Raw genomic sequence first — 25,869 nt, 5'->3', positions numbered from 1 at the left:
GAAAAGAACATACCGACGGGCTCCTCTGTCAGAGTGTCCCCATGCCTCAGACATAGATGCTCCCAAGAACGCCCCTGGGGGACAGTGACGGCAAGGACACCTTGTCCTCAGGAATCCCTGACACTGGCCAGGAGAAGTACGTGGAGGCGGCTGTCTTGTCAGACGGGAAGGCGTCCGGGAAAGCGGTGTCCCGTGGGGAAGCCTGCCCCGGAACAGCACTTCACCTCTGTGCACAGCCTTCCGTGCCCTGGAACACATGCCCAGCACAGGCCTTCCTGTGCCATGCACCGCACCGACCACAACGCCCCCGGGACACCAGAACAGCCCAGAGACTTTCAAGGACATCATATGACAAACAAAGGCCAATGAAGGAAAGAAAGAGCTGTGTCTCACGGCTGAATCCCACAGAAGCAGCAGCGAGAAAAAAGGGAAAGCTGTTACTAGCTGGGTATTTAAACACACCATTTCTAAACACGGCTGGCGGATTATAATACACAACACGCGTGCATCACGCCTCCCACCCAGAGCTTTCAGAACAGCATGGATAACTTCCTGGTGCCCGAGTCGGCCATGAGCTCGTGCGGAGGGGCTCCAGTCCACAAAACCCCTCAGAAGCTCAATCAGACCTCTGCAATTTCAGTCCTGGCGGGCACCGGAATTTCCAGGCAACAGTCGGGCTCCGTCAAAATCTAGCGCCTTATTTAAACTTGGCTCCAAGCTCAGAAATAAACGATGAGTAACCAAAGGTAGGTTTAAAACCTCTGTTGGCCCTAGAGTGAAAAGAGGCCAGAACCATACCTGTCGGGATGGCATTGCTTTAGGGTCTATTCGCTTCATAACCCTTTGGAATGAAAATCGCACCAAAGCACCTCCATCAGGGGGCGGCCCACATGCCATCGCTGTCCCACAAGCCTACTGCCCCCGGCGGGTGTGGGGAAAACACTAAACACCTTCACGTGGGAGATTCTGGTCAGAATGTCTCCATGACAGGGATCTTCCTTCACGTTTTCAGGGGGAAGAAAGCCCTCGGTCACCTCTGCCGCTGCAGGGAGATGGCTTCAGGCCTCCTTCACACCTCCATCCACTTCCCCATATGCTGAACCAAGCTCCTATTTACCACACTGAGTCTCCGGGGGCACAGCCCTTGAAAGGGAGACCCCCAGGGCTGCAGGCCAGGAAATGAACGGGGGAGCCCCACCCACTCTCCTCCTGTTGGTGCCGCGGTCATTCTCAGGACCGGCCGAGAGCCGGCCTCACCACCGGCCCACGGTGGTGCAGGGGAGGCAGACAGGACTCAGACGCCATCGGGAGGGCAGAGCCACCGTCCAGAGCATCGACTCACAGAATGGAATGATCGCCCGTGATGGGCAGGCGGAATGAGGCCAGGCACGGGAGACACGAAGAACCTAGAACAACAGCGGGACTGCCACAAGGAGGCAAACTGGAGGTGTGTCGTGTGTGTGTGTGTGTGTGTGTGTGTGTGCGTGTGCGTGTGTGTATGTGTGTACGTGAGCATGTGGGCGTTGGTATGCTACATCTGTGCATGCATGTACAAGCACATGTGTATGTATGAGTGTGAGCAGTGTGTGTGTGTGTGGATGTGTGGGCACGTGCACACGAGCATGGGCACGGGTGCAGAAAGGCTGGCCACACAGAGGTGCCTAAACTCACGCTGCACCACATCTCTCTGTCCTTCCTCACCTTCCTTTTCATACCTCCTCAGTCTGCATCTTCCGACACCACCTGCTTCCTTGTACCACCGTCCCTTCGCCCCGTGACCTAGCGGGCAGCCCCTCCACCCCACCCCCCCCGCCAGTTTACAGAGTGTTTCCACACTCCTGACCTCATGCTATTGAGATCCCACAGCCAGTAACAGGGGATTCTGGAAGGCAAAGCCAGGTGAGACCCTCCAAGGCCTACAGTCCCTCTAACTGCCTCCGTCTACTACTGGGTGGCTTGTCGTAGCCTTGCGGATGAAGCCCAGCCCCCCAGTGGGAGGGACAAGGATGTTCCCGCCCCGGTCCCTGCCTCCCCCATGCTCGGCTCTGCACCCTGACCACACACGTGTTCTCTCCTGCCCCTGAACTCCTGTCCTTGCTGCTCTGCTTGCCTGAACACCCACCCCACCTCCTTTCCTTTGAGAATCGGGTCTATGCCCTGTCATCCCGGGAGCCCCCCGCGCCCTGAGCTAGCATGCCCAGCACTGACCCCCATCACGCCTGGCAGACAGTAAACAGTGAGTCCCTCCTTCTTGGATGAATCACTGAGAAAAATGAATGCAGAGGAGAACTTTTAAGAAATGTGCTACCCTTGCTCAGAACCCACCAAAGACAGCAGAGCTGAGACCGTGCAGGTGCCACAGTCAGATGGTGCCAGTCATGGGGAGGAGTCACCTGCGACCACGGCAGAGGCCCCTTAGAAGCCTGTGTCTCCAAATGCATGAGGTCACCAAGGGCGCTCTCCGTAGCCCCTGTGCTTTAGGCCACATTGTGTGGCATTAAAGGAGACCTTTCAGTACAGAGCCAGGGCTGGTACCCGCGGGTTTGCGCTCTGTTTAGGGGAAGGAGGCAGGCGGGGCACTCATCCTGGACCCCTGGGGGCAGGGCAGGAGGTTTCCTGAAGGACAGGGTCCTGGTCCTGAACACTGTGGGATACCCAGACTGCGAACACCTTTCCAGGGTCCCTTCTGCCGCAGGAATTCACAGATTTCACGGCAGGGTAAGAGAGGGCTGCAGATAGAGATCCAAATACAAGCAAACAACAGGAATGATCCCAATACAACCAAACAACAAGAGTGATAACACCGCAGTCTGTTCTTGTAGGTGAAACAGTCCCCTGTGTATGTTTAAGCTCTGAGAAAGGAGCCTCATTTTTCCCAGTAATTAGGGTTTCACCCACTGCTGAACGTATAACCGAGCGAGAGCTTACAGGTGGGGCTGGCAGACCCATGTCCCAAGGTTAGCAAGCGAGCACGTTTGCCGTCGATTAGGTGTGGTGCTGTAAACGTCGGAAACAAAGGGAGGATGGTAAATACCATACCAAATTTATAGAGGAAAGAAGAGGTATAAATGAATGTGGTTGGTTAAAAAAGCACCGTAAATTTCCAACTCTAGAAATATGTATGTATATGCAGGACCGAAATAAGGATATTATGAGCAAGAAACTTGTAGAAACATCAAAAGATATTCACAGGCAGGGAGAAACCATTCCGTGTATCAATGAAGATTTAAAGCCTTTCAAAAAGGACAAAACGCCCAGCAAGTGAGCAAGGCCGTGACTCATCCTTCCTGGGGAGACTGCATAATGCCTCCCCTCCGCCCTACTTTTCTCTTGGTTGTAAATAGACAGTAGATACTCTTTCTTTTCTGAAAATATTGATCCTATAAACAGTCCAAAGCCCAGGCTGTAAAGACTGCTCACTACAGGCGGTCGCCGCCATCCCCAATCAAGTCCCGGCGCTTGGGGGTGCTGTGGGGTCTGGCCGGTCAACACGGCGGCCTGGTTCCTAGACCCCAGGGCCTGGGGAGCCCTCCTGCATGGAGCAGACTTGTCCACAGGGTCCCGAGGGCCAGTCTGCGCAGAAGGGAGGGGCCAACTCCCTTCGCTGTGAGAGACGTCTGGAAACAGAAAGACGCCCCCCTACTGGCCCTGCGTCCATCACAGAACAAGGATAAGAAGGTTTGCGTGTGGGCCAAATTCACTCAGCCGGTGGAGGGGGGTTAGAGACAGATGCTCGGGCAGCAAAAAGGGCTAAGACATCTGATGTGTCTCGAATTTCTCAAGAGTCCAAGAGCAGCTCAGTGTGGTCTCAACAATCAACTGAGGAAAAAAGAATCCTTGTCTTGGAAACTGTGGTAAAATGGGGTGGACAGAGTGGTCTCTCTACGCACATGTGAGGAGTGATGACGGGGCTGGTGCAGGGCAGGTGGTCACACGTGGCGCTCATGACCGCCAGCAGGTGCCCTCCCCTCCAAGGGCAGGTATCTGATGCCCCGACCCCACTGCCCCGCCATGTCCCCCTTGTAGACCGTGCCCACATGGCAGGGTGCTCGATACCCATCTGAACAGAATTATTCAGGAGACATTTTAAAGCTGAACTCAAACAGAACCAGAGCACATGCACCGTGACAGGGAAGGAGGAAGGAGTCTGGAAACAGAAAGAAGCTGGAAACAGCTTCTTACTGCCTAGGAATATCTTTTGCTATTTAGACAAGTTTATTGTGCATAATGCTTTACTTCCTTGGCCTTTAAGCACACAGGTACTGAACTTCTGTTTAGTGCCAGGTGCTGGCGGGGGGGCTGTGCAGCCCCGTAGGGCACCTCGCACGGGAGACATGCTTCTCCCTACAAGCCTCACCCCCACCTGGGAACCCGTCCACAGACGGCAGCTCTCAGGGTCATTCTTCTCACCGAAGCCCCCGTGCTGCACTCTGAGAACATTTTCCTCGGCACGCTGCTCAGGAGAGAAGTCCTCCACCCTCGTGGACTTTTCTCAAAATCACCCCAAGTGACCATCCTTGCAGCTCCCGGCCTTTCTCAGTGCTGACCTGACAGACTCGATGTTAATCTACACGATGCAACTACCCGTTTATCTGTCTGGACCAAGCAACAAACTCTCCTATGAAACCCTGGGACTCCTAATGCCAAGCACAGGCCCTGGATAGCTGTGTTAGTACCTGTTTGCTGAACAGAAACTTCCAGAAGCAGAAACTGCTATGGCTGAATTCTACAGGCACAGAAAGGGGACAAGGAGCTATGTCACTCCTATGGCAGGAGCTAAGATTTATTGAGGACTTAATCACAAGCCAGGCACTGCTAGCTGCTTCATTTGCATAATCACGTAATCTGTACGTAAGCCCCACAAAGTAGGTTCTATTACTGTCCCATTTTACAGATAAGAAAACAAGTTCAAAGAGGAAAAGTGCTTGGGGTGCCTGGGTGGCTCAGTCGATTGAGGGTCCGATTCTTGATCTCAGCTCACATCATGATCCCAGGGTTGAGGGATCAAATCCTGCTCTGGGCTCCGGGCTGAGTGTGGAGCCTGCTTGGGATTCTCTCTCTCCCTCTCTGTCTGCCCCTCCCCTACTTGCTCACTCTCTCTTTCTAAAATACAAAACAAACAAACAAAAAAACAAAGAGAAGTGCTTTGTTCCGGGTCACATACCGTTAGGTGACGGATGTGAGTTCAAGCCCACATAGGCTGACTCCCTTTTAGGCACTTGCTTCCTTCCCGGCTGTGCCACGGGCTCCTTCTCCACCTACTCGACATGGCCTGGGGTGACCGTGCTGTGTGTCTAGGGAGGCCTGCAGCTCCCCGGGCCGGGCACCCACGGCAGCTGCAGCCCACGGTGAAGGGAGCCCGAGCCCGCCTGGCTCAGATGCGTGCCATCCGATCCTCGATTCCTGATGCCGGGCACGAGGGAAGCCTCCAAACACGGCAGGCCCCAAGCTAAGAGCTGGAGACCCCACAGAAGAAGGAGAGCAAACCCCACTCTCAGCGAGCCCCCATTTGATGGGGAAGGCAGAGGTGAGTCCAGGCACACTAGGGTGTGGTCTGTGACAAGGGCCCAAGGATGGTCGTGAGAGGGGCACACCCCCATCCCACCTCCTCCCATTTCCTCTGCTGCCGGAGGACAGGAGAGCTTTGACTCAGCCCGTGTCCTACCCCTTCCTACTGTCCTGACTGGGGAGGAGGCCCCCGTTCTGCCCACAGATGCAGGTGACGGTCCCTGACAAGCCCACAGGCTGGGCTTCCTCTGCGAGCGTCTGCCCCCAGGAAGCCGTTTCCCCCAGCCCTCCCGCTTCCCACGGCCGCTGTGGGCAGAGCGGGATGGCCACTTCCTTGCAGTTACAAATAGCAGGGGTGGGCGTGGACCCGGAAGCAAGAAGGCCCCCAAAGCCTCCAGGCCTCTACTCTGCCCAGAGGCCTGCACGGTGCGGCCAGCCTGCCTGACGGTAACAAAGGGGTGCTCCACTTCTCATCTGGGTTCGGTGACTGGGCTCGCTTCCGATTTCTGCCCAAGAGATGACCACAAGCGAAGTGGCCGAAGACACAAATGCTTCTGCTTCTCATCTCGCCGATGTCTGCCACCAGGTGAGGAAGTTCTCTGCTTTCAAGGGCTCATGGACTAGACACGGCCCAACCTGGCTACTCTTCCGATGTCAAGGTCAACTGCACCACCTAATGACACAGCCCAAGGAGGACTGCTCATCCCATCCACGGGTTCCGGAGAAGGTCCAACGTGGTCCGGAGAGCTCGAGAGCGGGCTTGACAGAGAGCGTGGCCCTGCAGCTGACCCCGCACGACAGGAAGTGAGCCCCATAAAGGCTGGTGATGAGTGACCGTTCTGGGCAGAGGGCGCGAAGGTGCGAAAAGAGGATCAGCAGGTCGCCCAGCGGGCAGACGCACTATAAGCACGGGGGCAGAGGGAGGCAGGGGTGCCAGACTGCTGTGGGGAGGTCCTATTCCCAGTTTACTGAACACTTTCTAAGTTACCGGAGGGTTTTAAGTGAGGGGTGCTGGAATCCTTAGAGCAGTAGGAGGGAAGGTCTCAGTGAAGAGAAGGTCTGTAAACCAGGGTGGGGAGACCAACAGTTTAGAGCAGAGCTTCTCAGACTCGGCCACGCACACAAATCAGTGGGGACCAGGGATGGTGCTACGTGCCGCCTGACTTGGGGGGTCTGGGGTGCAGCCAGACACTCTGAGCTTCTAACAAGCTCCCTGAGACTGATGCCACTGGTCCAGAGACCACGTCTGGAGTAGCAGCTGCCTAGATGGAGCGGGTGGCTGTTGGACACAGGGACACGTGAGGTGTGTTGTGGGGGCAGATGCCACAGCAAGGGGAGACGTGCTGACAATCACACGTGGGGACCCCCTGGTTTCGGGCTGAGCACTGGAGTGGAGAGTGGGCATTCACGGCTAGGGAAGCTAACGGGGATGGGGAGGGAGGGCCGTGGAGTCCCCAGTGCTGGGTTAGGGGAACTCCTCAGAGCAGGACGGAGGTGACTGCTCCCGGGGCCGGCGGGGGGGGATGCAAAGTGGAACCTGCTGGCCGCAGCCCTGTCCCGGGGCAAACTCAAGGAAGGCCAAGAGCACATATCCTTCAGATGGGGCCCACGGCTGTGGCTCCCTCCTATCAGGGCTGTTGCGGGGCGAGCTGCAGAGATGGGAGGAGGCCGATGAAACCCACCTGCCCCAGCCCAGGCTGTGGATCAGGAAACAGGCCCCCAGGAGCAGTGAGAAAACCCAACAATACTGAAACTCAAAGTGGGATTCTGCAAACAGTACCAGCCAAGCCACAGCTTCCGGGGGCCCAACAGTAGGAAAATCAGGGCTCAGGGAAAAGGAAGAGAAAAGAGAAGAAAAGTTCAACAGACTGACATCCCCAGGCTAGTGAAAGATGCTTTATATGAACAAGAGGGCCGGAATGAGATCGGGAAACCTTTATCCTCTATTTTTTCAGACAATTTCCCACATGGCCACAGAGAGATCATGGCACTTATTTTTACTTTAAAATCTCGCAAAGAAGTGGAATTTTCCATCACTGCCAGGGGATAAAGGAGCTCAGCAAGTAATAAGAGAGGTGGGAACAAGGATGCAATTCTTCAAGTCATCCTCCCGAAATCACAGCAGACACCGAGGTCTCTGAAGGAGGTTTTATTTAAAACAAAGATAAAGATTCACAGGGCTAAGGGAGCACTAAGGAAGGCTCACAAAGGACAGGAGTTGGCATTAGGTGACAAGGGAGCATAACCCACTGCCAAGACCCTGAATGAATGTTTTGAATCTGGATCGACATCGTGAAGGTCGCCCTGCAGCAGCGGTAGAGCAACATTCTAGAAGGAACGTTAAGTCCAAAAGCATTGGAAGAGGCTACCTGTGTGTATAATTAGGAGCCTGACAGAATTAAAACTGGCAGGGCCCCAGGATCAAATAAATGGTACCATAAAGTTCTTTAGGCGAGAGCCAAACCTCACTACCCAAGACGTGTAGCTGACAACCAACCGGTTCTCATAGTACGGGATATGATAAGGGGAAAACAAAGAAAGTCATCGGTGACACTTCTTGCTTCTATAAAGCTCAAAAGGACTGGGAATAAAAGGAGATGTCTATCTGGATTGCAGGCATCCATCAGGGCCCTAACAGAGAGGCCGGTGTTAGACCCTCCCCCACCAGCCCCCGCCAAGAGTTAGGAAGCAGTCACACATATGCCCTCGGCCCCTGCAACATGCAATGCATTCGGTCGCCTGCAAAAGACCCATGACTCCCCTGCGTGGGCCCTTCCAAAGGTACTGGGGTCCATCTTGACTGTAATTACCCTACAAAACCAGGAGGCACGGAACACACAGGACATTCCCACCACGCGAGGAGGAATAGAACACGCGAGCAGCTGCACATACTATCAGCTCTTTTAAAGTCACGTATGCCTTTTCCTAATCTTCTGGAAAGACGAACCACAACCATGGCAAAACCACCACAATGGCAAAGGAGAATAAACAACAGAACTGAAGACGCCAGTGTTTTATCGTGGTGTAAAAGGAGGAAACGCTGCAATTGTGATGTCTCCTGTACTCAGGCAAGTGCTCTGAAGACAAAGGGGGTCCCGGAGGGGAGAGGAGAACAGAGAGGAAGCGTGAGAGGCGCTCCTGTTATTGCCACCCTGTGGGTGGTGCTGGAAGTCAGGGACAGGTCTGCTCACCGCATGAGTTAAAAAGTACCTCCTGCGGGAACAAGAAAAGTCCATCAACTCACCAGTTATTTGAACTTAAGTGGATAACAAAACAGGAAGGGCTTCTCCTGGTCCCTTTTGTGGGCAGGATAAGGGGACAGATCTCGACTCGGTCCAGCTTTATGACAACGCAGATGGCCAGGATCTTCTCTGACCTCTTAAGGATTGCAAGAGTCTCCGTGCCAATGCGATTCTGCCGCCAGGTCTCTTGCCGTGCAGTTGAACAATCATATTAATAGAATGCAGTGACTGTTTTAAAAGAACACTGAAAACAGATTTTGAAGCCTCACACAAGTCACCTTCCAGATCCCTGTCCCCCTTATTTTGCCACAAGTATCATGAAACGCTCAACATCCACCCCCAGAGGAGGCGGCCAACTCTGAGCTCTCCTTCCAGCAGGATCGCAGGGCGCGAGGCTTCTCCCAGCCACGGCTGCACTTGAGAAGCACCTTCTGCAGAACAGCGTCTCCTACCAGATGCCCTTGGACACACAGACAGCACAAAAGGGCATCAGGAGACTGGATGACTCAGGGCCTTCAATTAAAAACAGGACAGGCTGCACCTGCACTTTCTCGCAAGCAGGCAAATGGTATACGTGGTCAGCCATAGACATGGACTGCATTTCCTTGCAAAAATAATGAACTGCAAACAACAAGCAACAATTCTAGCGATGGCTGGCAACCAACACGTCTTACCCCCCAACTGCTACCAAAACTGCCTCTCGGACTAAGCGCTGCACACTGAGCCCAGGGGGGCTCCGCACGCCCCTCTCCCCCAGACTGACACGTCAACTTCACCCTCCGGCTCCATCCACCACAGGTGACCCGCCAAAAGATGGCAAAGGGCGTGGGAAAGCAGCTGGCAGAAGATGGGTTGCTTTGGGCAAATATGGGATTTCTGCTTTTGTTTGTTTGTTTTTCAAATCAGCAGTGAAAGCATGTGGTAAGAGCATTTGGGATTCTGAACAAGAAGGTGGCAGCATAATTCTGCACCGTGCCAGCCGAGGGTCTGCATGAGGGAAGTAGGCAGGGTGCCTGCAGGTCAGAGACCGTCTTATTAATCGCTCCTTTCAGCCGCTCCCTGCCGCGGGGGCCCTGGCCGACAGCTTGGAAGCATCCAGCACATGCAGGGAAAATCATGAACAGAAGAGCGGCAACTCTAGGGTTGCAGAGAACCAGGAATAACGAGTGGGTGCACCACCCCTGACCTGGGAGCATGACTCCTTAGCTGTAAGCAAGATGCACGGTGTGGACAGATCGGGCCCTGCCAACAGAGTATTGCTAATCACAGTCACCGGTGAAATAGTCACTCAGCGGGCAGAGGTACAGTAACAACGATCTAATTGCTCTTGACCTGCCAACTGAGGTGGAATATTCGTGTTCAGTAGAAGACCCCCCACCCCCCACCCCGGGGCTGGTGTGGTTCTGCTGGCATCTCAACTGTGACCCCCTCAAGAATCTGCAGGATGGGAGCTCATTCCTGAGCCTTGAACTGAAATATCAACTGTGAGAGACGTGTACAGCTACCAAAATACGTATGCTTTCTGGAAGCTGCCAAACCTCTCTGAAATCTGTAAATCAAAGTCATTTCTGTGACAACTGGGTATTTCACTAAATAACTGCCTGGAGCAAACAATGACCTTCGGCTGACACTCTGAAACGCACATAGACATGTGTGATGGTTAATTTCATGCGTCAACTTGACTGGGTCACCGGATGCCCAGATATTTGGTCAAACATTATTCTCGATGGTTTGTGTGAAGGTGTTTATGGATGAAATTAACATTTAATGTAAAGGACTCACAACTATATGGTCAACTAATCTTCAACAAATCAGGAAAGAATATCCTACGGAAAAAAGACAGTCTCTTCGGGGCACCTGGGTGGCTCAGTCAGTTGGGCATCCAACTTCGGCTCAGGTCATGATCTCACGGTCTGTGAGTTCGAGCCCTGCGTCGGGCTCTGTGCTGACAGCTCGGAGCCTGGAGCCTGCTTCAGATTCTGTGTCTTCCTCTCTCTCTTTCTCTCTGCCCCCACCTCACTCACTCTCTCTCTCTCTCTCTCTCTCTCTCTCTCAAAAATAAAAAAAAAAAGATAATCTCTTCAACAAACGTGTTGGGAAAACTGGACAGCAACATGCAGAAGAATGAAACTGGACCATTTTCTTATACTATACACAAAAATAAATTCAAAATGGATGAAAGACCGAAACATGAGACAGGAAACCATCAAAATCTAGAGGAGAACACAGGCAGCAACCTCTCTGACCTCAGCTGCAGCAACTTCTTACTAGACACTCTGCCGGAGGAAAGGGAAACAAAAAGAAAAATGAACTATTGAGACTTCATCAAGATAAAAAGCTTCTGCACAGTGAAGGAAACAATCAACAAAACTAAAGGCAACCTATGGAATGGGAGAAGATATTTGCAAATGACATATCTGATAAAGGGTTAGTATCCAAAATCTATGAAGGATTTACCAAACACAGCACCCAAAAAACAAATAATCCAGTGAAGAAATAAGACATAAGACATAAGGCATAAGACATGGATAGACACTTTTCCAAAGAAGACATCCAGATGCCTGACAGACACATGAAAAGATGCTCAACATCACTCATCATCAGGCAAATACAAATCAAAACCACAATGAGATACCACCTCATACCTGTCAGAATAGCTAAAATTAACAACACAGGGAACAACAGGTGTTGGTGAGGATGTGGAGAAAGGGGAACCCTTGTGCACGGTTGGTGGGAATGCAAACTAGTGCAGTCACTCTGGAGAACAGTATGGCGGTTCCTCAAAAAATTAAAAATAGAACTACCCTACAATCCAGCAACTGCATTATTAGGTATTTACCCACAGGATACAAAACTACAGATCCGAAGGGGTCCATGTACCCTGATGTTTATAGCGACACTACCAACAATGGCCAAACTATGGAGACTGGGCAACGGATAAAGAAGATGTGATATACACATACAACGGAGTATTACTCGGCCATCAAAAAGAATAAAATCTTGCCATTTGCAACGATGTGGATGGAGCTAGAGTGTATTACGATAATTGAAATAAGTCAGTAGGAGAAAAACAACTAGCATATGATTTCACTCATACGTGGAATTTATGAAACAAAACAGATGAACATATGGGAAAGGGGAGAGGAACAGAAGAGAGGGAAACAAACCATGAGAGACTCTTAACCACAGAAAACAAACTGAGGGTTGATGGAGGGAGGTGGGGGGGGTGGGCGAGATGGGTGATGGGGATTAAGGAGGGCACTGGTTGGGATGAGCACTGGGTGTTGTATGTAAGTGACGAATCACTGAGTTCTACTCCTGAAACCAATACTGCACGGTACACTAACTAGAATTTAAGTAAAAATCTGCAAAGGAAAAAAAAAACAAAAACATTTAAAGTAAAGGACTAAGTAAAGCAGACTGCCCTCCTAGTGTGAGTGGGCCTCACCCAATCCGCCAAAGCCTGGACACAGCAAAAAGGCTGGCTCTCCTTGAAGGAGAAAATTTCTCCTGCCTGCTTACCCTGGAGATTGAACACTGGGTTTTCTCCCTGCCTTTGGACTCCAGCTCTTCCCGGGTTTCGAGCCTCCTGGCTTTCAGACTGGAACATCAGTTCTCCTGGTGCCCCGGCCTTCAGACGCAGGTGAACTACACTGTCAGCACTTGGGGCTCCAACTTACAGATAGTACATCTTGGGACCTGTCAGCCTCCATACCTGGTGAGCCAATTCCTTATAATTAGTCTCTGTATACATGGAGATATACACGCGTGCACACGCACCCACATACACACATACACATACACACACCATTGGTTCTGTTTCTCGGGACAACACTAATACAACGTGCTTTTTCATCAAGTCTCAGCAGAAATGGTAACTGAGTCACAGAGAAGCGAGCTTGGCAAAGTGCATGCCCCCTGGACAGCCTCGCCTGGACTAACCCTGTGACAGGTCAGTCCCTGGGCACAGGGAAATGCTCCAGACAGGCCACAAATACCACATGGACCCTGAAAGGCTACTGGATTTTAAAAGCAAACAGATGAATAATACATATCCACTCCACCTCCAGCTCAGAGGTCCTTTCCCAGACAGATACCCCCACAGCCCCAGAGGGTGATGCCCCACAATGCACCCCCCCCAACTGCTGTCTAGGGGTCACCCTCAACAGTAATAAGCAACACGCTTTTTTTTTTAACTCAAAAAGACCCATATCATAAAAACCACCTGTTCAGTCATCCTGACCTTCTTAAAAGGAAAATGCTGAGTGATTATAAAGTCTCCTTACTATTCAGAAACATGGAAGAAAGGGGTGTGGTGCACGTGCTGGCCTGGGGACCAGGCTCTGAGGCCATGCCCAGTGTCAGTGACAGTATCAGAGAGGACAAGGGGTTCCTCTGATCATCAAATGGCAGGAATGCTCAGTGCAGATTCACTACTTGGGTTCTGTGACTAAATGGAAAAATCTGGAAACTATGATTTGTCAAAAATGCCAACATGCCTTCAAGAGGGGTAACACAGGTCAAGAAGCCCATGGAGAAAGGACATCTGGCTCCGAGAAGTGACAGGAAGCTGTGGGCTCTCTGGACTCAGGCTTTCTTCACTGGCCTTTGAGCAGTGGGAAGGGACAGTGAAGGGAGAGACCAGGCTGAGGTCCTTCTGGGCAGTGACTCCTCTGTCACCACTTGGTGCTTGCAAGAGGGCCCATCATTTAACTGAAGTGGGGCCCCGCCTGCCCCCACCCCCTGCATCCAGTCACCCAGCACTGACCACCAGCTCCTGTTCTCTCCTCTGCCTGGAGCCCCGCGCCCACCCAACTCCCTGCTACCATCCAGAACTCCCTTCGGGCATCATGGCGCCCATGAAGCCCTTTCTGACCAACATGTGCCCCCATCCCAGACCCAGGTTCAAGGTGGGCAGCCCCTGGTGCTCACACAGCACCCATGAGGCACTGGCTGACATCCCCAAGGCGTTCATTACTCTCGGGTAGAGCTGCCTGTTTAAGGTCTGCATTTTTCAGACCTCTTGAATTCTGCTGGTTCTATCTTCCCCTTTCACCTCCAGCATACCATGTTATTTATCGTACATGTACACATTAGCAATCTCCCTCAATTACGAGGTATGCTCCTCGGGGTGCCTGGGGGGGCAGGGTTCAGTCGGTTGAGCATCAGACTCTTGGTTTCAGCTCAGGTCATGATCTTAGGGTTCAGGAGTTCGAGCCCCACGCTGGGCTCCATGCTGGGATTCTCTCTCTTCCTCTCTCTCTCTGTCCCTGTCCCGCTTGTGTTTCCATTACCACCCAAAATAAATAAATTTAAAAAAAAAGCAAGCAAGCAAGCTCAAGCGTACCATTCGTTTGTTTTGTTCACTGAAACAGCCAAGAACAGCACCAGGCTGGTCGAAGCAGCTCAGGGGTGCTTGATGAATAAAAGAGTGAATCATTTCCTTCACCAGGTTTATCTGCCTCTTGAGAGCAGGACCTATCTTAACCTCAGAACCCAGCATGGTAGACAGACTAACGCACCCCCACCTCAAAGAGGTCCATGCCCTAATCCCCAGAATTGAAGACTGTTACCTTGCAGGACAAAGGGGACTTTGCAGATGTGATTAAGTTAAGGGCCTTGAGATAGGGAGATTATCCCGGATTATCTGGGAGGACCTAATGTAATCACGAGGGTCCTTATGAGACGGAGGCAGGAGGGCCTGACTGAGCGAAAGCAACGAGGTGAGAAAGCAGAGGCCAGAGCGATGGGGTGTGAGAAGGCTCGCTCTGCCCTTGCTGGCCCTGTAGGTGGAGGAAGGGAGCCTCAGGTGAGGGATGCCGGGGCCTCTAGATGCTGGAAAAGGCAAGAGAGGGAATCCTTCCCAGGAGGAACGCAGCTGTCGAAGCCTTGATTCTGGCCCAGTGAAATCCATTTTAGACTTCTGACCTCCAGAATTATTCGGTAATACATCTGTGCAGTCTGAAGCCACTCACTCGGGGGCCATTTGTCGCAGCAGCTAGAGGAGCGAGGGAACCATGATGCCGCACACGGTGACGGGTGCACCGCAGATGGGCCGTCTGCTAAGCAGATGCTGTACATCAGTACATAAAATGTTAGCTTTCAGTCTCGAATATACATTTTGATCCAGAAAAACAGCAAAGGGGCATTTAAGCCGTGAGCCATGGAGGTGGTGGTGGTGCATCTGTTTTTTCTTTAAGTAACTGACTGACTCAGAGATGCTTATGCTAATATTTCCTGTGCTGGCAGGTCTCACCCTTCATCTACTGAAGGCAGTTTTATTAATCAAAGATAAATTTCCTCCTCATAAAACCCTAAATCAAGAGTTAACAAAAGGCGGGGGGTGGGGGTGGGGGTGGGGAGAAACCAATTTATTTATCGAAAGCTGTCTGGTCTTCACAAATACAATTAGTCGCACTAAAAGCTCTCGAGCGTCTCCCCGGGCCCGGCTGGTGCGGTACGCGTAAGGACTCGTCCTCCTGAACACTTCGAGACACTCGATCCCCGCGAATCTGTTTCTAATGCTGACACTTGAGAAAAAAAGATGTGACAGGAAATCGTTGAGGACATGTTTCTGTGTCCAACTGAAAATTTAAACGGTCTGAATTATGAGCGAAGTCTTTTCCATGTCTCATTTAAGAACAAGAAGAAAGCAACCCAAGAAACCATTTTTTCTTAGCTCTTTGCTTCCAATACCCCCAGCCTACCCACCAAGCCTGCCGGTATTTTCAACCCAGAAACTGAAAACCCAAAAAGACTGGAAATTAACCACTTTCAATGATCACTGATTCACTTTCATATAGAAAAGATCCTTTCTGGGGTGCCTGGGTGGCTAGGTCGGTTAGGTGTCCAACTTTGGCTCAGGTCATGATCTCATAGTTTGTGGGTTTGAGCCCCGCATCGGGGTCTGTGCTGACAGCTCAGAGCCTGGAGCCTGCTTCAGATTCTGTGTCTCCCTCTCTTTCAGCCTCTCTCTCTCTCTCTCAAAAATAAATAAATGTTAAAAAAAATTGTAAAGAAAAGATCCTTTCAATCAACATTAATAAACTGGGAAAAAATAAAATTAGGAACAGAGCATGTAACTATTTTTTCACGTGGGAAGAAATCTTGAGATTTTTAAACCTCCAGAATCCATTCACACACAACCTGGAATGTTTTTGGCCCTGTGGAAGATATGTATAAAACTGGAAAGCTGAAAAAGATCTCCAAATAAGCTATCCAGTAGCAACCTGAAAACCTTTTTTTCTGCAACACATGCCATGTACTTTACTGACAAGGTGATCTTGCTTTTTCCTTTCCAGTACTGTTCTACGGGATATAATTCAAAACGTGAAAACCAGAGCTCCCTCCATCCTACTTAATGAACATTTACTGAGCAACTACTATGTGTGTTATTATTTTGGGTTGCAGCAGGACAAAATCCCCAGCACCGAGGTCCCCTGCACGGGGAAGGAAGGGCAATATTTTATGCCAACAGGAACGCCAGAGTCCACACCGCGGTGGTGCAAGCACACTCGTCATGCAGAGGTAATTCCTCTGCTGAAAAATCCTAGACCAGAGTTTCAGAAAAGAAGAAAAATATCACACCAATTTCTCTAATAAAAACAGCCATCTCGACATTTCAATGATAGGATAACTGAGTTCAGAGGGCATTCTTTAACACACTGCAACCCCTTTGCCAAAGGAGGGGGTGTTTGCTGTCTGCCTGCTCACCGGTCCATCCGCCCATCCTCCACCCATTAAGTAGCAACAGCCCCAGCCAGCGAGGTCCCAGGCCAGACAGGCAGGATGGAGACGAGAACACACACTCTTGGGGAACATTTCCAAACGCAGCTGCTCCAGACCGTGCAGGACACGGATGCTCCTCCTCACCCTGAGTTTCCAAAAAACCACAAGATTCTCTAAAGGATGCCACTGTTTTCTGCCACCAAAACACACTGTACCTATTTACACTGGTCGGACTGGAGGCTTATCTGCCTCATCCCACATGGTGCTGGCAGCCTGACGCCTTGAAGCACATCTGAGCCGTATCCCGCACTGCCTGCGACGCTCAAGACATCACGTCCCGGAGCAGTGGCAAATCACCGTCGGGAGCACCTTCCTATAATTCTCAAAAGAATTTGGCAGGGAAACCGGCAAGACCCTTCCTGAAGCGCCAGGCCCAGCTCAGGACTCCGCAGGTCACGGTGCGGAAAACCAGTTTCAGAAAAGCTACAGTAAGACAGTCGGAAGACAGCGACCTAGTAAATACAAAAGGAAGCTAACAGAGTGGTTAGCAACAAGGCGTGCGGGTCTGTTCCCAACCCACCGGCACCAGGGCCCTGCAGACCGAAACGCCACATCCCACTGCGCGACTTCTGTGCAGGATCTTGTTGAGAGAAACCACACCAACCGAGGAGCGTTTCTGGGATACGCGGTCCACACGTTCACCTAGACATGCTGAGTTTTGTCTGCAGGTCGGGAAAGCCGGAGTCGAACCAGAACGTACTAACTCCACAGAGAATTCTGTCACCTGGGTTTCATGCTTTGCATTGTGGCCTGGGCACACTTGGGGGCAGGGGCGTGGAGACAGCTCGGGAAGCGTACTTCCCATTTATCAAAGGGAGGTTGCTGGGGACACGGCACCCACGGGTCCTCATGTCAGAGCCGCACTAAGAAACATCTTTATTTGTCTGTGCCAAGAAAACCCACTCCTTCTACGAAGTCCGTGTTGCCTATTTCCTGCTTTACCCTTCTACGATTCAGCACCAAATTCACAGTCTAACATGCATACCTCCCATAACACACGCCTCTCCCAGGGCTCTGCTCAAACATCAGCAATCTACCCGACAGTCCTTTCTAAATAGCCCCCAAGCACACTCCTGGGCCCACAGGCCTCCTCCTCCTTTTACTTTCCTCCTCCGCACTTATTCGCCATCTGACACCCTTTGTGTCTCACTCGTTCGTGTGTGTCTTACTTTTTTCCCACGAGAGAGTAACCATGTTGATGGCAGGCACTGGTTCTCTCCTGGAACCCCGGGCATGCTGCCCAGTGAGAGCGGGTGTTTACTAAGTACCTCCTGAATGAATGGCTACAGGAATGGTTAACTGCATAAAACTCTACAGTGTGCATTTCACCTTACTCCGTGAACTTGAACTTTGCCTGAGTCTGATGTTTACTGTTTACTGTTGTTTTGCTTTTTTTAAGTGCTTGGGTAAGCTGGACTAAATCTTTGGTGAAACAAAGCAAGAGGCAGTAGAGAGATAGGTACAGACAGAACAAAAGGATGATCTAATTCCCAAACACACTGCATTTTAACAGCTGGTAAGGTCTCTGGGGGTGGAAATGAGCCAAACTGTTTAACTGTCAATTAAGTAGAGTCACCGTGATTCAAAAACGGATGATGTCCTTCCCATTGGCTCAGCCATCGGCCAGGTGACGCTGCATATCTAATACGGCCAGTCCGTGGTCCATGGGGTCCACAGGGAAGCCCTCCTGGCTTCTCTGCCTGTCCCCACGGTCCCCACTCATTCTGCTTGCTGGTGCCTTTGGCACCAAGGGCTGCTTTTCGTGACAGATGTGTCCAAGTGTGTCCACATCTGCTCATTTTCACTCTGGGATTCTCTGAAGAGAAATAAATGAAGTTTCCATAATTTTAAAAACTGTATTATTCCTCTCCCCTAAAACATACCTCCACACACGGAGCTCCTGAAGACACGAGCCCATAATAATCGGAGGCAGAGTAAGAAATGCGTGAGACTGAGCTCTCTCTTTCCAAACCCCACCGTAGGTAAATTAGGCCTTGAAAACCCACGGGGAAGGAGAGAGACAGGGCGTGTGGCAGTGTGAGGGGATGATACTTAAGAGGCAGGGGAGGGTCCTTACCTGTTTCACGACAGTCACTGTCCCTGGAGCCATGGCAACCACCGAGGCCACAGCGGTGGCATCATGGGCCTCGGTGCCCAGCTCGATGATCTGCTGGAGGATGTTCACAGCCGTGGGGTCAAGTCGGTCCCCTTACAAGGAAGAAACAAACAGGACACCATTAAGCCCAGTGGCACTGGAGGGCACTGAGTGCAAAACCAGACCTTAACAGAGGCCATTCTTGGGTGGTGTCTTCTTCGGGGGAGGCATGGGTTCTCAGCAATCGCTCGCTCTAACAACAGAATAATCCGTGTGGTACTTGATAGCTTTAAAGCACTTTCTATAAGAACATCTCAAAACCCCAAACGATCCTGTGGGGAGATGACATTGTGACGAGACACCCACATTTCGTGGATTGGTTACCTCTGCACAAGAAAGACAGGAGACTTGCCTGGGGTCACTGGGTCAGTCACAGCCCAAAGCCAGAGCTGAAGCCCAGATGCTCTGAATCCATACTTGGTGACACAAGCCTGCTTCTCCAAACAGACCCCTGAGAAGTCCCAGCCCGCACAGCAAACCGCAAACAGGGTCCCGTGAGCACACACACAGCAGGTGGCCAAGAGAGCGTGCCAAATAAATCACACACGCTAGGACAGAACATCCAAGGATGTCTCAATTATTAAAACCGGTGGGCTTCAGAATGCCAAACCAGTTTAAGCTTGGGGTTCTATTTTAATCATCTCAGAAGATTGGAATCCGTATCATCAGGGCAGCTACGGAGTATAGACCCTGCCTGCTCTCACCATCTGCTTGGCCATCTGCGACTCTTCTGAACACGGCACTCTGACCCTGATCGCTAACTCACTAAAAGGGAAATTACCGCATGATCTCTGTGTTAGCATCATGTTACCAAGTCTCCGCGCGCGTCTGCATCCCCGTGGACCCATTTTCCTTGGGCCACGGCCCAATGTGAATCCGTCAGTAAGAGACGGAGGAGGGGAACGTGATGTGTGCGATGTGGAGGGCAGGCGCTGGCATGGGACTGGGGCGGTGACAGCGTTAGCGACTTGTACGTATTCACATTGCACCACCCTGGCGCTCCCCTACACACACACACACACACACACACACACACACACACGTGCATGCAAAGACACCAGCACAGACACAGACACACGTGCACACACACTCTCTGCTTAAGGGAAATGTGTCAACTGTGCCTTGTAGCCAGCCAGTCTGAACGTCCAAAGATGTTTACAACAAAGATGCTGTTTACAAAACATTTACCTGAAAACCTTACTGAGCTAAAGTAAAGGTTTAATTCCTCATGCGCTTGCTCCCTCAGTGACCATTTATCGAGCCTGTCACCAGGAGCGTGGCTCCCAGCAGGGAATCGGCCTCCATCTAACACTCTCTCCCCTCCTCCCGGAACTCACGGGCTCCTGAGACAGATTTGTAAGCAAATTATCACCACACCAGGTTGGTCCCATATCGGGAGGCAATCAGGGAACACAGCAGAAACGTCGCAGGAGTCCCAAGCAGGCGACATATGATCTGAACACTGAAGGTGCAGGCAGGTGGCCAGAAAAACCATGCAGGGAACAGAGTTCACACAGGGCAGTGCACAGAGGAAGGCCGTGCCTGCACAGCCCATGCAGGACAGCAGGCACAGAGACAGGAGGCAGGCGACACAGGGCAGGGCGCCAGGACCCAGAGCGGCCCAGCCTGGCTGCATGGGTGCAAAGTCTGAGCTTTAGTCCAAGTGCCAGGAAGAAACCCCAGAGAGGCTTTAGAAGGGGTGTGTGTGTGCGTGTGTGTGTGTGTGTGCATGCATGCGTCAGGGATGACGACAGACAGGCCAAGGCCAGAGCTTGAACAACTGCTGAAGTCACCGAACACGAAGGAAGGAAGCACAGGTTCAGGCTGGGCCTCCGCTCTGGATGCCCCATTTATCAGCCAGGGCCGGGCCACCCTGTCCGCTGTCTCCTGAGTCCCCGCGAGCTCGGCGGCCCAGTGAGCACAGCCCCGAAATAACAGCCCCAAGGAGCGTTCCACACAGGCTTCCTACAACCTGCTCTTCAGGGCTTTAAGAACTGGGGAGAAAATGGCAATTTCCCATCCTGCCTCTACTTAATGCCTTCCTCCAAATGCAAATCGGGCTATGGTCACACATTAACTGGGGTTCATGTGCTAGAAAGGGCACTAGGAAAACACCTCTAAGTTTCATGCCCCAATCACCACCAGGCTGGCAGAGTGGTTTGAACCTAAAACTGATCTGGCATTTCAGAGTGATGACTGTTGACACAGAAATCCTGCTTCGGGGCTTTTGAGGCGGCTGGGAAGCAGGCAGTGCTGGGCTCGGAGCTCCGCAGGGCGGCCCTGGCGAGGCCGCCGCTGCCCCTGGAGCTGGAACCAGCCCCCTGGGAGACAGGCCCACGAGGCAGCCAGGGATGGGACAGAAACCCAGACGGCAGGCTCAGCTCCGGGACTCAGCCGGCCCCTTACAGCGAAGCCCTCTTCTCGCGGTACGTGCGGAGGCCTGGCCGCACGGCCGTCAAGTTCTGCCTCTGCTGAGCTTCCGGGGCTCCTAACAGGGGGCGGAGGCCTCCCGGTCTGACGGCGGGGCCCCCTGCGGTCCGAATGGTGGGCCAAGGATGCTGAAGGGGACCGATTCACGGACACCGCTCCCTCACAGATTCACTCACTCCGCCTGCCTGCTGCAGACCAGCTGGAAGGCAGCTCGAAGGTGCCCAAGGGGACCGAGCGCGCGCTCTCACCGCTCTCGGAAGTGTATCTCAGATCCTGGAGCGCCGCCACGGCTGCCTGCGTGCCCTGAACGTCCTCTTCGGCTTCTGTGATGTGCACGTACTGGGTGGAGGGCTCCTCAGGGGCTTCTGTTGCTGGCTAAACGAAAACAGATCATCTGAGTGATCCAGAAGGCCACCTGTTACCCACAAGCCCCAGGGTAACGTACTGAGACCAAATCAATACGCACGAGGAGCCCCTGTGGCACCTCACGCGCCTGGCGTCCCTGAGAAATCCGCGCTCCGATAAAAACACACTTCCCAAAAAGGAAACTTCTCCTTGCAAATACCAAGATGATTTTATTATTTCGTTTTATTTATTTTATTTTATTTAACGTTTATTTATTCTTGAGAGAGAGAGAGAGAGAGAGAGAGAGAGAGCGCAACCAGCGGAGGAACAGGGAAGAGAGAACCCCAGAATCCGAAGCAGGCTCCAGGCTCTGAGCTGTCAGCACAGCGTCCAACGCAGGGCTCGAAATCATGAACCGTGAGCTCACCACCGTGAACAGAAGTCAGACGCTAAACCGTCTGAGCCACCCAGGTGACCCACCAAGATGATGTGAAACCAGCTTTGGTGGAAAGCTTCCTGGTACACACTCTTGCCTTAGGGAACGGAGTGTGCTGTTCGTATTTAGAGATTAGACATGCGCGGAGAGTCTCGTACGTGCTCTTCTAACGGCGTTGTCTCCTCCCACTGCTGTCAGTGCTGCCGGAACCTACCCGGGCCCGGGGCCTTGAGCCATCAGGCTGACGGAAGGAGGGCACAGCAGAGCTGCGGGTGGAAGGAAGCACCGTAACACGTGCTGGCACCCAGCGCTCAGGGAGCCTCGGCTATTCGGGCCACTCTCATTTTCATACGAAGGATACGATAAACAACAGACCACGGGAAATGTATCTGCAAAATCAGGAGTCGCGAGGGTGGGAGGGGCTGGAGTGACATTCACAGGTTACCTTGTGCCCCAAGGAGAGAAGAGGAGGAACAGAATTTCCACAAGAAATCTGCATCAATAATGCTCTCTTTCTGGAAGAGGTGGGGAGTGTGGGTGAGCTAGAAGGCAGGAAACACGAATGGCACCAAAAAAGAAGAACAAAAGGGAGGACCTCGCACAAAATTTATAGGAGCCGAAGTTACCATGCTCTGTGAGCACTTCATGGTAACTGATCCAGCTCAGAATGCCAGGTGGTTATTCCTTTCCAGGCAAGGGGCCAAGTTCATGTCAGGGTTTCCAGCCTGACCTGTAGCAGACACCCAATAAATATGTGTTGAATGCACAGATGAACAAAATAAAAAAAGCCTACTTCCTTTAAGTACCGGTAAGCCACATGTTGCCTGACAATGGCTGGATGCAAGCAACATCTTAGCCGTGAAAAACAGGACCCACGCACGATGGCTTCCTTCTCATGGGGGGAGGGGGGTTCTGCATCCTAACCACAAGTGGGGAGGACCCGACCAGTGGCATAGGCAGCTCGTCACCCCACAGGTAACCCAGCACCTGAGACCGGCTTCTTGGCTGCTCTTCTGTCTTGCTTCTGGAGTCGAGTACGTGGCTTTGTGCCAACGACCTGTGTCGGATTCGACGCTCTGCGTAACGTGTTGGCATCTGCAAGAAGTACGGCCTTCGGAGCAGAGGGCCATGACCACACGTACTTACAGAAGCACTAACTGACCAGGAGACATGGGTTTTAGGTCAAGAAATGGCATTCCGATCCCTATGAACAGAGAGCAAATCCTTGCAGTATGAACTTGAAACACCAGAGGACTATATGTTCTCCCCTCGATGAGGATGTGAGGTTGGCCACACATGCCACCACCCCCACCAATAACCACAGTAGCTGCCGAACCCTGGGGGCCTCCCAGGGACCAGATACGGACCTCAGCGTTTTGAATATCTTGTCTTTCAATCCTTTTGACCTGCTGAGTATTACCAGCCTCACTGCATGGATAAGGGCACTGAGGCCACTGAGATCAAGTAAATAACGGTTCACGGTCCAGCCATTTATTTATACGGGATGGCACCAGGGTTCAACATCAAGTCTGCCAGACTGCAGTGCACACACACCCTACGTGTCCTCACAGGAAATTTCAAACATACACAACAACAGAAACGTATCCCTGGAACACGAAACTCTTTGAAGACATAAGCACAATGCCACTGGGACACTCCAACACCCAATGGTAAGTCCTTAACATGACCACACATCCAGGCCGTGTCCTCACCTCCCCAGTCGCCACATTTCTTAAAACTTACTCTTCAAACCAAATGTGAGTTACTGAATCCGTGGATTAGAACTGACTGACACGTCTCCTAAGACTTCAATTTCTAGGTTCTCCCTCCGTTCCAACTGCCCCCCCACCACCACCATTTATAGTTCTGCTGGGGGAAGCGGGCCATTTGTCTCCAGACTTTCCAGCGGTCTGGACTTCGCTGACCACACCACCATGGGATCCCTGAATGTGCTCTTCTGTCCGTGTCTCCTGCCCATTGGCAGATGTGGAAACTCAATCAGATACCGGTTCCCTTTGGGGCAGGAACGCTTCGAGGGTTGTGTTGTCCGCTTCCCGCAGGAGACACGTGATGCCTGGGTGTCTCTACTGCTTCTGTGATGTCAGTAGGCAGCGGTCGGCCACTTGCTGGATCCGTGACATCACGAGAGGATTGCAAAATGGTGATCTTGTCAATCTTCGTCTGTTAGCTGAAAAATTTATAAATAGGAGCTTCTCCTCATCAAATGTGTGGTTATGCTGAGGTATAGTTTGTTCAGAAAACGGTTAAAATAATTGGACTCTTGGCCTTTACTTACCAAAACAGAATTGATGCCCTAATATCCTACAAGGCGCCTGAGCGTCTGCCCCAGGATCAGTATAAACCCACGGACTGAGATACGCTGGATGTGCTTCGCTGTAGTTACTAAATACTAGCAAAAGCTTCAGAGTAACAGTATCAACCCTCCCCCAACAACAAAATAATTGAAAAGAGTACGTGTTTCTGCAGCTCTTTTCGCCTTAGCTTATGCTCCACGAGGGAGGAGCAAACTCCTACCTTAAAAGACTGCTGAACAGTTCCTCTGTGTAGCTATGCCATCGTTTTCATATACAGTTAGAAGCATTTATTTCCCTTTACTCTCAATGTTTAAGGTCTGCATTTTTTAAACGTTATTTTTTTTTTTAATATTATATAAAATACATCCACGGTTTCAGAATCAAATCTGCACAAGTGGATGTGCTAAGAGGAATCTGGCTGATTTCTTTATCCTCTCCATCTTGGTGTGTCCCTACCCTTCCACAAAAAAATCCCCCCCTTTGTTTTGACTCTTTTATTTTGAATTATTTTTGACTTCCAGAAGAGTTCCCATACACCTTTGCCCCAGCCTCCCCCCGCATTAACATCTGACACAACCACAGGGCAATTACCAAAGCCGACAAGTAACACTGGTATGGTAAATACTATGAACTGCAGACTTTAGGTAGTTTTTCTACAAGTTTGCTCCCTGGTGTCCCGGTTCTGTCCCAGGACCCAGTGCCGGGTCACGGTCTCCTCCGACTGGCGACAGCTCTCCCGTCTCCCCTTGTCTTTCGTGACCATGATACTTTGAGGAGTACTGGTCAGGTGTATGACCATACACATCAGCAACATCATTTGGATACATGACAGTTGCTCATGATTGGATGGAGGCTGAGGCTTTTCTGAAGAATGCCGGGGGGGGGTCGGAGGGGGGTCCTTGGGGGCACACGAGGTCACCGTGACCCCTGAGGATGCTAACTTCCGGGGGCATGGTTAGCCCCGGGTCTGCCAGATGCCTCTACTGTACAGATACTACTTTTCCCTCTGTGATCTAGTAAATACTTGGGGGCAGAGATTCTGAGGCTATGTAGACACTCTGTTTTTCCTTAAATTGTGTCTACTAATTGTAGCATTCATGGATGGGTTTGCCTGCAGCAATGATTACTGCAATGTTCTAAGGGGAATTCTATTTCCCTCATTCCTTCTACATGTATTGTTCAGAATTCTCCCGTGTGGAAGAAGTGCTCCTTCCCCACCATCCGTTTATATCAGTATAGACTCACAGATATTATCTTATCTGTTGGGTTGTAGTACAACGCTACCATTGTTTGCTTTGTTATTCAAGTTGTTCCCACTCTGGCCATTGGTGGTCTCTTGTCCTTTGACATGCCTCCACCTTTCTGGGGGGCTGGGAAAGATGCAGATGCGACTTTCTAGGACCACAAAATACTCTAGGATCAGCTTACATATTTTCTGCCTCGGCCCTGGAATCAACCACTTTTCAAAGGACCCTGGTTCCTTTTATTGGAGAATCCTATTAGAAACCAAGATCTAGGTCCCCATGTGCTCACGGCCACGGGGTGCCACTGCTTCTGGGCTCTCTCAGCACAAAAGGCTTCTAAGGAGCACAGGTATGTAAACTAGCTGTGTGTGGGCACATGTCTGGAATCGGCTCTGAATCTATCTGT

The 25,869-nt window shown here is 51.5% G+C and overlaps 1 protein-coding gene across 3 annotated transcripts in view; it reads right to left on the bottom strand.

Moving 5' to 3' along the window:
- ZFAT (zinc finger and AT-hook domain containing) overlaps positions 1-25,869 on the bottom strand; it is a 190,622-nt gene that overhangs the window by 6,678 nt on the left and 158,075 nt on the right. For 2 of the 3 annotated variants that reach the window (XM_049633451.1, XM_049633452.1), the window contains 2 exons: positions 21,372-21,498; positions 18,616-18,746 (listed from right to left, as the gene is read on the bottom strand). In XM_049633451.1, the coding sequence (XP_049489408.1) occupies positions 18,616-18,746; positions 21,372-21,498 (258 nt within the window). Of the gene's footprint in view, positions 1-18,615; positions 18,747-21,371; positions 21,499-25,869 lie in introns of those variants that run through there. The other variant, XM_049633453.1, reaches the window with a different exon arrangement.

The sequence above is a fragment of the Panthera uncia genome, chromosome F2, assembly GCF_023721935.1.
Source record: "Panthera uncia isolate 11264 chromosome F2, Puncia_PCG_1.0, whole genome shotgun sequence".
NCBI classification, from domain to species: Eukaryota; Metazoa; Chordata; class Mammalia; order Carnivora; family Felidae; genus Panthera; species Panthera uncia.
This window is presented reverse-complemented; position numbering and strand designations above follow the sequence as displayed.